Source organism: Notolepis coatsorum (genome assembly GCF_963971535.1).
Source record: "Notolepis coatsorum genome assembly, chromosome: 10".
Taxonomy (NCBI): Eukaryota; Metazoa; Chordata; class Actinopteri; order Aulopiformes; family Paralepididae; genus Notolepis; species Notolepis coatsorum.
This window is the reverse complement of record NC_140174.1, coordinates 11100360-11112456: the sequence shown is the minus strand read 5'-3', so window position 1 is coordinate 11112456 and position 12097 is coordinate 11100360. Positions and strand designations below refer to the sequence as shown.

Genomic DNA, 12097 nt, shown 5'->3' with positions numbered 1-12097 from the left:
CAAAATTGTTTCAACCTGACACTAGTGAATGTTTCAACCTGACACTAGTGAATGTTTCAACCTGACACTAGTGAATGTTTCAACCTGACACTAGTGAACGTTTCAACCTGACACTAGTGAATGTTTCAACCTGACACTAGTGAATGTTTCAACCTGACACTAGTGCATATTTCAACCTGACAATAGTGCATGTTTCAACCTGACACTAGTGGACGTTTCAACCTGACACTAGTGAATGTTTCAACCTGACACTAGTGAATGTTTCAACCTGACACTAGTGAACGTTTCAACCTGACACTAGTGAATGTTTCCACCTGACACTAGTGAATGTTTCAACCTGACACTAGTGAACGTTTCAACCTGACACTAGTGAATGTTTCAACCTGACACTAGTGAATGTTTCAACCTGACACTAGAGCAAGAGAGACAACTGACTCTAGGTGTCTCTTCAGGGAGGAAATTGTCATGTTTCATTACTAATGAAATAGGGATAAAGATTCTATCGTGATTCCGTCCACATTAGTCTCTCATAGTGGAGAGTGTCTCCTGTCTGGTCTCTCATAGTGGAGAGTGTCTCCTGTCTCTCGACCTCCCATCTGGTCTCTTATAGTGGAGAGTGTCTCCTGTCTGGTCTCTCATAGTGGAGAGTGTCTCCTGTCTGGTCTCTCATAGTGGAGAGTGTCTCCTGTCTCTTGACCTCCTGTCTGGTCTCTCATAGTGGAGAGTGACTCCTGTCTCTTAACCTCCCGCCTGGTCTCTCATAGTAGAGAGTGTCTCCTGTCTCTTGACCTCCCGCCTGGTCTCTCATAGTAGAGAGTGTCTCCTGTCTCTTGACCTCCCGCCTGGTCTCTCATAGTGGAGAGTGTCTCCTGTCTCTTGACCTCCTGCCTGGTCTCTCATAGTGGAGAGTGTCTCCTGTCTCTTGACCTCCTGCCTGGTCTCTCATAGTGGAGAGTGTCTCCTGTCTCTTAACCTCCTGTCTGGTCTCTCATAGTGGAGAGTGTCTCCTGTCTCTTAACCTCCTGTCTGGTCTCTCCATCACAGATCCCGCAGGTTCTGCTCAGACTACAGAAGTATTCTCAGGGAGACAAAGGACAGGTACTGGACTCAATGACATGTCAACTAAAACAGGGCCTCTGCAGGGTATTAAAGTCTTTAAATAATACAATTTATAATTCTCAATTTAAGGCCTTAAAAATACATTTACATTTGCACAGGTATTACATTTTGGGGGGGGGGGGCAGGACATTAAATAATATTTAAAGTAACACGGCAACATTTTGGGAAATACCGTCTTCTCCAGAGAGAGACAGGAAGATGGATACCAGTTTCCTCTCTGTGCGTTCAGTAGAAAGCTATCCGGCTGCACATTAGCCTAGCTTAGCACACTGAATGGAAGCGGACATGGCCGGTTAGCCTAGGCATTGTCCAACTAACACCTCTCCCGAAGGCTAAGCGGTCATGTCCGCTTCCATTCATTGTGCTAAGCTAGGCTAGCGTGCAGCCAGATAGCTTTCTACTGAACGCACAGAGAGGAAACTGGTATCTATCTTCTTGTCTCTCTCTCTGGAGAAGACGGTAAGCTAATTTCCCAAAATCTTGGCGTGTTCCTTTAATATATGAAATGTTTTTGTATTCATGTAATTGTTTGCGTCTGGCGAGAGCTTGTATGGAACGTGCACAAATTTTTATTGGCGTGCAAGTGCAGCCACCAGTTCAGTGAACTATGTGTTTTAGTTTTTTTTGCTAGTATAGTCGTGAAATTGGTATTTAAATAGCTTTAAGTGGTATTAAAAAGGTCTTAAAAAGTCCTACATTTTACTTGTTGAAACCTGCAGATACCCTGTTAAAAAAAACTCAAATGTATTTCACACCTTCATCCAGAGTTGATTACAGTGAGCGCAACAATAGAGGAGATCTGTGAACAATGGCCAGAACTAGAAACATATTGAACACAATGAGATTTGTAAATATTACTCTTTTGAAAGTGCACTATGCAGTTTTGGAGGTGAAACTTTAATTCTTAGAGAACATAACAGCAGCACAAAAATTATTTGGACCACAGATTAATTTTTTCTAATCAAATAAACAAACTGCAGAGGAAAATTGCATCCCTTGATCAATGCTGGCTACCTGGCAAGTTACACTTTCACTGTCTGTTACATCATTTAGCTTTACATACATTATTTGCTATACAACAAAGTATCTTCTAAGATGACCTGATATTACTTATCTTGCTATACAAAGAAGTATCTTCTAAGATTACTTGAGATTACCTTCATCTTGCAACATGATCAACCTCCATGCACAGAGAATGTATTTCCTTCCAACAGGACTTCATGGAGGATGTGAATAATGGCTTTGAGTACTTGCTGAAGCTCACACCACTACTGGACAAGGCTGACCAGAGATGCAAGTATGTGAAGCCTTTATTACACGTGATATAAGACTGTGTGTGACCCTGTGGAGGAACTTACCATGAGGATGTACTCAAGTCAAATATAGTGCACTCCTACTATACTAATATGTAGGGCTGTACCGAATAGTTCGAAGCTTCATTCATAATGTTGACATTCGAATTCTAAATCAACATTCGAATTACATTTTTTTAATAAATATATATATTTTTTATGTGTCTATTCATTCTGTTTAAACCAATGGGGGTTTTCTTCACAGTTGCAGATAAAGATTAGGCTACACTAATATTATAGTATTATACTATTATAGTATATGACTCATCATAAAAATTCAAATTAAACTTTTATAAATGATGTAGCCTATCTGCATCCGCTTGGCACTCCATCAAGACGTCACCATCACTTTCGTACCAACCGTGCCCTTATTCGATTATTTATGCTGATGAGTTATATTCAATAAGTTGATTTAATTTTTTTTTTAAATACTAATTTAATCAGATTAATCACTTTATTCAAATTGAGGATTTAGTTTGAGGATATTTATAATAAATAAAAAAAATATATGTATATATATCTTTTGGATTATGTCATAAAATATGACGACAGACATTCGAAGCTTCGTTCGAATACTTCAATAGAAGCTTCGAATGTTAAAAAATGACATTCGGTACAGCCCTACTAATATGTCTACTAGGGGTGGGGGGGAAATCGATACGTAGTAGTATCGCGATACTTTGCGTGGCGATACTGTATTGATACAGGGATGCCAAGTATCGATATTTAATTATTAATTATTATTATAATGTATAAGGAAGTTGCATTGTTCATTTCAATACCTGTAATAGTACAGTAGTCCACACACACACATGTGCATTCAGTTAAGTTGGAATATGACTGTAATACAAACAGTTCAGTTTGTCAGGTACATGCAACACAGATTACAGTGTTGACATCTGTCTGCTTGAGAAAATACCATGTTCTGCAATAAAAATGATTGAAGTGAGATGAACAGACTGAACTTTATTTTATTAGATAAAACATGTTGACAAAGTTTTACTTTGCAGTTAAAAAAAAAGGTAATAAATAAAATTTTATAAAAAAAAATTAAATGTTGTGCAAATATCGCGATATATTTAGTCAAAGTCAAAGATTTGTATTGCCATGTATGGACGAATCCACATTGGAATACAGGTACATGAGCAAAACACTGTGTAAACAGTATAGGAAAAATTATATATATAAAAAATATAAAAGGACAAATGCTCAAATTGATATCGAACATCCCCTAAAAGTGCATATCATAGTTAAAACAGCACTTCCACAAACCTGACTAATAACACTAATAAAAACACAGAAACAAAATAGGATAAAAAAACAAAACAAGCCTTTGGAGTCATTCAGGCTCCGCACAGCACTGGGGAAAAAGCTCTTTGTAAACCGAGAGGTAACGCCATCCCTAAGCTCCAGGACTGCTTCAGCACCACAGACTGGGACATTTTCGGAGTGTTGACACGTAGGTCTCTGGACATTTTCTCTCTCTCAGTGCTCGACTATATCACTTTCTGTGTAGACATTGTTACATCTTGGAAGCAGATCCGTGTCTTTCCAAATGTCAAACCCTGGATGACACAGAACATAACAAATCGCAGACAACAAGGACCCGGTGTTGCCCCCTCTCCCCTCTGACGGCTCCTCCATAGTCCTGAGCACTCATGAGGTTAGACTACGACCTGTGGCACTCACCCCCATCGTTGCAAAATGCTTTGAGAGACTGGTCATGAAACACATAAAAGCCTCCATACCGCCATCATTAGACCACAACCAGTTTGCCTACCGGAAGAACAGGTCAACAGAGGATGCTATTGCCATTGTACTGCACACTCTGCTGGAACATCTAGAGCACAGGCACACATATGGTAGACTCCTTTTTGTTGGCTTTAGTTCAGCTTTCAACACTATTCTACCCAACAAGCTTCACAGTAAACTACACAAACTCGGACTGAACACCACACTATGCAACTGGATCTTGGACTTTCTTACAAATCGCACACATGTCAGGATTGGCAAGCACACATCCCCTACCCTGGCCATTAGCACCGGGGCCCCTCAGGGGGGTGTACTCAGCCCACTTCTCTACACACTTTTCACACACGACTGTTGTTCCTCCTCTCCATCTAACCTCATAGTAAAATTTGCAGACGACACAACAGTGCTTGGCCTCATCAGAGGAAATGATGAGACCTCATACAGGAGGGAGGTTGAGCAACTAGTGGAGTCGTGCGATCGTCATAACCTTGCTCTCAACCCCACGAAGACCAAGGAGATGATCATCGATTTCCGCAGGACTGGTGACCTCAGCCACTCCACTCCTCATTGGGAATGAGGAGGTGGAGAGGGTTTCAAAATGTACGTTTCTGGGCGTGACAATGTCTGATGACCTGTCCTGGGGGGTCAGCATTGCCTCTGCTGTGGGCAAAGCACAGCAGCGCCTTTTCTATCTGAGGAAGCTTAAATGGGCTAAACTCCCACAGGGACTGATGGCCAACTTCTACCACTGCGCAGTAGAGAGTGTACTCACGTACGGACTACTGGTGTGGTTTTCTAGCTGCACCAGGGCAGAGAAGGAGGCCCTCCACAGAGTGGTCAAGACTGCAAGGAGGATCACTGGAGCTAGCTTCCCAGATATCTCCACAGTCTTTACCTCCCGCTGCCTACGGCGTGTAAATAACATCTTACAAGACCAGTACCACCCAGCACACCATCTTTTTAAACTGCTGCCCTCTGGTCGAAGGTATAGGTCCATCCAGTCCGGAACCAGCAGACTGACCAACAGCCTCTATCCACGGGCTGTCAGGCTGCTCAACGATCAAACATCAACTTCCCCCCCCCCGCATCCCACCCGCACCCCCCCCCCCCCCCCCCCAACCCCCGGTGACATAACTCCCACTTCCACATTACAACAATAACTGTGAACCGGACTTGCATTGCTGCACTATACACTATTTCATCCATTGCAAGTCAACGCCCCCCCCCCCCCCCCCCCTCCTTCCATTAACTCACTGGACTGTCACTGAAATATTTAGATTTATTTATTTGCACTAGCACTAAATGCACTTGGGACAATGATGGTACGTTATTATTATTGAGGACATTGATACTTTATTATTATATTACTATTATTATTGACATTATTATTTTGCACATGCTATATCTTATGTTTGTATGCCAGTGGTGATGTTCCTAACAAATTTTCGTTGTACCAACAATGACAAATAAAGATCTATTCTATTCTATGATAGAGCGGTAACGTCTGCCCGAGGGGAGGGGGGCAAAGAGGCTTGCGGCTGGGTGACCAGAGGGGTCGTTGATAATGCCAGAGGCACGGGAAAGCAGCCTGGCACCATAGATCTCTTCTAGAGCTGGCAGGCTAGACCCGATTGTCTTGCGTGCAAGACGCACAATTCTATTCAGAGATTTCTTCTCCTGGTCTGTGATGTTACCAAACCATATTGTACAGGAGGAAGTAAGAACGCTCTCGATCACACAGCGATAGAAGTTGTGCAGAATCACCCTGTTATTTGTGAACTCTTTCAGTTTCCTGAGAAAGAAAAGACGTTGCTGGGACTTTTTAACAATGGTTCTGGTATTGGAGGCTCAGGTCATTTGAAATAGTGACCCCAAGAAATTTAAAACTGCTCACCATCTCCACCTCTGAGCCATTTATGGTAATGGGGAGATGGGATACCTTGCTATGTCTAAAATCGATGACTAGCTCCTTCGTTTTGGAAGCATTCAGGGTGAGGTTATTGGTCTCACTCCACCTAACTAGGTTCTGTACCTCTGATCTGTAAAATGACTCGTCATTTGAGTTTATACGCCCAATGACCGTGGGCGTATCGTATCGTGACGCAAGTATCGCGATAGTATCGTATCGTGAGGTCTCTGGCGATTCCCACCCCTAATGTCTACTACTATGCACTCAACACTGCAGCACCCAAGTTTCAACACTGTTTGATGAACATTGTTACTCAGCTGAAAGAGTCGTACCCTTGTCGTACAGATCGTGTAAGTCGCTTTGGATAAAAGCGTCTCAGCTAAATGACTAAATGTAAATGTTGTTTACTCCCAATATCCCATGCAAAATGTGTCTCTCCGTAGGAAAGATGTTCTCTCGTAGATATCATCTCCATGTTCCCTTGATCCACAACTACTTGGTCACATCGCGTGGTGAAGCCTATATCCCCCCCATCCCTGTTGCTGCTGCCAACCAAGCCAAACAAAAACAACCCTATAGGCAGAATCACTGACTGTATGACTTATTGCTTTTTTCACAGTTGCGACTGTCTCAGCATGCTGCTTCAGGAGTGCAACAAGCTGGGCCTGCTCTCCGACTCCAACACGACCAACCTCACCGCCAAACGGTACGGGCTCCCCCCAGCCACCTGTGTGTTTGTCTGTGTGTGTGTGACATAGAGATGTTTCACTGTGAAAACCAAGCACACCCTTAAATTCCCCCATGAAAAGGCTAGCAGAATGCAATTTGATTCCACATATTTATGTATTTCCTGTAAAAACAGGAAGCTAGGGAGGGACTTGTCGTGGATATTGATTGGCGTTTACAGTAGCCAATAGCGCTCAATGTGCATTGACTCATTCCCAGCCATTGGAATTCCCCGGCCTGTTTAGCCATGGCCAGCTTTTCATTACACACTTTCACTGTGCGTCACGTTGTTTGTAGAGCTAACGTGTATTATACCAAATCCATTGGCGTTTTGTCCCTACACATGCTACAATAAAAAAAATCAAATGCATATGATAGGTATTATGTTTCATCATGAATGCATGAAAGGGGGGGGTCGTTTCTGATTAATTGATAATAACGGCATTCGTTATTACCACAACATACGCTGATCAGGGCGATGGCTATGAAAACAATACACGATCAAGCTGAAATTGACGTCAAATTGTTCTTATCTGTGGCCGGTGGGATTCCAAAAAGAATATTCCAATTATTTGATCGCCATCTGGTAGATCATATGTCCATTTGGCCCACGACATAACCCACCACAGCATAATGGTTCAGGGATCCCGAAAACTATTCAATGCGATCGGGTGAAGCCCTAGGTTCAGGTTAGTAGAAAAGAGCGCCCGGAGCATTTACAGCGTGACACCCGGTCTGGAACAGGGGTTACTGCATTCTCGATACAGCGCTACTAGCAGGATCTGGCCAGTACTGCACCTTCGGTGTCCCAGTATGCATTTTACAGGCAACATCCAGCTCCCTGACATTGAATAGGTTATTAAAATCGAATAAAAGGGAAAACGATCTAAAAACGTATATATACGTTTTTGGCCGTTAACTCATTGGACGCCACGGATTAGCCTCATCCTGTAGTAGCTACCGCCACCGCTGTAAACGATGGGAGTTGCTCACCTTGTTTGCAGGGCTATAACTATTTAAATATTATAGCTATGTATGCAATACTATGGCCCATTTGACATCGAGTATCTATCGTTCAAGATGTGAAAAAGGAATATTTTTTCCATCCATACATTCCCGTTTTATACCGTGGTGAATATAAGTATGGTTTTAGAGTGGCTTAGGGTCATTCCTGGAAGGCTAGTATTAGGCCACGACGCATATTATACTTAATCCATTGGCATTTTGTCCCTATACACGCTACAATAAAAAATTCAAATGCATATGATCAGTATATTATGTTCCATCATGCATGCATGAAAGGGGGGGGGGGTCGTTTCTGATTAATTGATTGTCAATAACGGCATTCGTTAGTACAACAGCATACGCTAATCAGGGCGATGTCTATGAAAGCAATGCACAACCAAGCTGAAATTGACGTTAAATTGCTCTTACCTGTGGCCAATGAGATTCCAAAAAGAATATTCCAATTATTTAATTGCCATCTGCTAGATCGTATGTCCATTTGGCCCACACCATAACCCCCCACAGCATAATGAATCGGGCATCCCGAAAGCGATTCAATGCGATCGGGTATACCCCTCGGTCCAGGCTACTCGAAAACTCCGCCCGGAGGAATTTCAATGATACACAGAGTCCCAAAGGAAGTGCAACATCGGCCACATACCACCAGGCAGCGGTATTGGACCTTTTTGCGATCTCAGACACATTGCATATGGTACCACAGCCTTCCTGGATGATTTATGAATGGAAATAGCGAATAAAAGAAATAACGATCCAATAACGTATACGTGGTTGGCGTTATTCGATTGGCGGACAAACATGTATATATGCATGAACGGCGCTGAATGAGTTAACCGCTGGCTCCCAATAACGTATATATACCTGGTTGGCCGCGAAAGTGTTAAGGTCGACCCATTAACTAGCAAGATAATGTTAGCAACGTTATGCTAATGTTAGCAACGTACATTAGTAAGGTTAGCTAGCAAGCTAACATTGAACATTTGTTCAATAATTAGTTAAAGAGGTCTAGCTTAGTTACAATGTGCTGTAAATGTCATTCTAGAAAGCATTTCATTGGATGCTAAAAATTAGTATATGCCCCCATGTGCAGGATGACTCATCAACATTTTTTTTATCGTTTTCCAGGAAATGACTAACTCTAAAATACCATTGAGACAGATACTGGTGTATAAGTGACAATCAGTGCAAGTCGTATGTGATAAAAGAACATAAACATCTATTTTGATTTCAATCATGAGGACTTTAAGTCCAGCACTAATACCCTTCATTCTGTGTGCCCCCCCCCCTCCCCTCCGTGCACTCTTTCTGTCTCCTGCACTCTCTCGTTCACCATGGACCGAATCCCATTCTGTCCCTCCCTATGGCTCTCGCTCTTCCTTGTCTCTCTTCAATCATTCGTTCACTCTCACACACACACACTTCCATCTTTCTATCGCTCTATCTCCCCCTTCTCTTGTCTGTCCCCCTCTCCCGGTGGATGTTTTCTCCGGGGCGGAGGACAGGGAGTACGCCCCGAGGTTGAAGACGGCAGAAAACGCCAACATCCAGCCCAACCCGGGACTCATCCTGCGGGCCGAGCCCACCGTCACCAACATCCTCAAGGTAGAGCGCCTTCAGCTGGACCCATAGCGCTGGAACGCGATGGTCACAATATATAATATATATATATATATATAGTATCTCATCGATTATATGTTAAAGTCCCTATGAAACGGCTAGCAGAAAGCTGTTTGATTCCACATATTTATACGTTTCCTGTAAAAAAAACAGGAAGCTAGGGAGGGACTTGTCGTGGATATTGATTGGCGTTTACAGTAGCCAATAGCTCTGAATGTGCGTTACGGTCGACCCATTAGCTAGCAAGCTAATGTTAGCAACGTTACGCAACATTAGTAATGTTAGCTAGCAAGCTAACATTGAACACTTTTTCAATTTAGTTAAAGAGGCAGAGTGCTAGCTTAGTTACAATGTGCTGTAAATGTCATTCTAGAAAGGATTTCATTGGATGCTAAATTAGTACACGCTAGGGTTGCACGATTAATCGATTTTAAATCGAAATCGCGATTTGGAATGATGCAATTATCAAATCGCCAAATGATTTTTGATTTATTTAACCAGGAAGTCCCATTGAGATACAAGATCGGTTTGGGAGAGGGAGGTAAGGGGTTTACGATTGTGTGTTGTGAAGTTTAGACTTCAGAGAGGGAGAGTAAAGTACAGAAAAAAGGGTACCGTTGGGTACCGGTATCGATTCCCAGGTAAAAAGAAACATTTTCAGGCTCGGTGTCCTGAAAAGACCCACCGCGTAGGCCAGATGCAAGCCGCATTTTACAATAAACCTCTGTGGGGCTGTAAAAAAAATAATAATCTGTCAGAAAAATCGCAATTAGATTATTTCCCAAAATCGTGCAGCCCTAGTACACGCCCCCATGTGCAGGATGACTCATCAAAAAAGAAAAAACATTGTTTTCCAGGAAATCAATTCTAAAATACCATTAAGAATACCTACAAAACAACTTGTTCTTTCGTTGGAACAGATACTGGTGTATAAGTGACAATAAGTGCAAGACATATGTGATAAAAGAACATAATCATCTATTTTGATTTCATGGGGCCTTTTATTGAATGGAATGATTATTCCCCTGCATCAGACGGTAGACGGGGACCATTCTAAGTCTCCTGAGGGCGTGCTGGGAGTCCTGGGCCACATGCTGTCTGGGAAGAGCCTGGACCTGCTCCTGGCAGCGGCAGCCGCCACAGGGAAACTCAAATCCTTCGCCCGGAAGTTCATCAAGTGAGTCGGCGGCGGTGGTGGTGGTGGTGGTGGTGTTGAAGGTGGTGCTGGTGCTGGTTAGGGGTGGGGGGGGAAATCGATACGTAGTAGTATCGCAATACTTTGCATGGCGATACTGTATCGATACAGGGACGCCATAAGTCGCTTTGGCTAAAAGCAGCAGCTAAATGACACATCCACAGCCCCCCCCCCACACACACACACACCACCCCCTAGTTGCCACTCAGCACCATCCTGTTTGAGACCCCTGGTGGAAAGCCCTCTGTGTGAGATACTGAAAGTGTTTCAGACAAGTAGGAACATGAAATTCCCTGACTTACTTCAGTCCTCTCAATCGTCCCGTTCAGGACGGCTATGAGGAACAGGTCACACAGCCGGCGGTGTTTCATGAAGTGGGCAAGAAGTTGGCTCTGAAAGTACAACTGCGGCTATTTTTGGGCACCGATGGGGAAACTCCTCGTGGCGTAACGTTTAAAGGAGATGTTTGACAGCCGCTGTGCTCTTGCTCTTCCAGGCTGAACGAGTTCCCCAAGCACATCAGCGGAGAAGGATGTGAGTTCACGTACCCCCCCCCCCCCCCCCTGAGTGATGTGTTCCAATGTGATGTGTTCCAGTTTGGGGAATTTTCTGAAGAAGAGATTAATGTTGAAGATGGCTTTTTCAATACCATTAATAGTTCTTGGGTCTATTAGCCAATGCCAAGTACTGAATTTTCATCATGCAGCACAAGTACAGTACAACGAAAATTAATTTGCCAGAGTGCAAATGTAACAGTAAAGTGCAATAGTAATGTACAGGTGATTATATGTTTATGTTTATGTTTATTAAAGGATCCCCATTAGAGACACATGAAATAGCATCTAGTCGTCCTGGGGTCCTGGACAAAACAAATGCAATACAAATGTACAACTAAAAATACAAATTAAAATAAAACAAAACACATAAATTAAAAATGAATACAAATATACAAATTCACATTATAAAATCTTAACATTCCAGTAAAAAAAAAAATAAGAAGAAATACACAGATAACAGTTACATACGTACTTGACAAGTTATACTGGATATATAATATATAAATTAGTACTACTGAGTTGTAGTATTAATATGTAGAGTGATACAGGTATAACGACACTATGGTTGTAGTCAGTCAACTAGTAAGAGTAGGTAAGGGATATGTACAGATATAGTATCTACAGATGTGTAAAAAGGGTATAAAATATATAAATATATGTAGACCATATACAGTATATATATATATTATATATATATTTTTTTATACCACTTACAGCACCTTTTTTAAGATGTTTGGCACGTCACGTGTGGCTCTCCGTATCAGATTTGAGTGTTGAGGAGTCTTCACATACCGCTGTGTTGGGATGGTATCGGTGTCGTTGTCAGTGGATACTAGATGTCTCTCTT

General features: G+C 42.5%; 1 protein-coding gene across 1 annotated transcript in view; it reads left to right on the top strand.

The window, feature by feature from the left end:
* med24 (mediator complex subunit 24) overlaps nucleotides 1-12097 on the top strand; it is a 53935-nt gene that overhangs the window by 14972 nt on the left and 26866 nt on the right. Inside the window, exons 10-15 of the mRNA XM_084322458.1 lie at nucleotides 1045-1098; nucleotides 2334-2416; nucleotides 6752-6838; nucleotides 9384-9483; nucleotides 10533-10675; nucleotides 11190-11227. Coding sequence (XP_084178584.1) covers nucleotides 1045-1098; nucleotides 2334-2416; nucleotides 6752-6838; nucleotides 9384-9483; nucleotides 10533-10675; nucleotides 11190-11227 — 505 coding nt within the window. The remainder of the gene's footprint in view (nucleotides 1-1044; nucleotides 1099-2333; nucleotides 2417-6751; nucleotides 6839-9383; nucleotides 9484-10532; nucleotides 10676-11189; nucleotides 11228-12097) is intronic.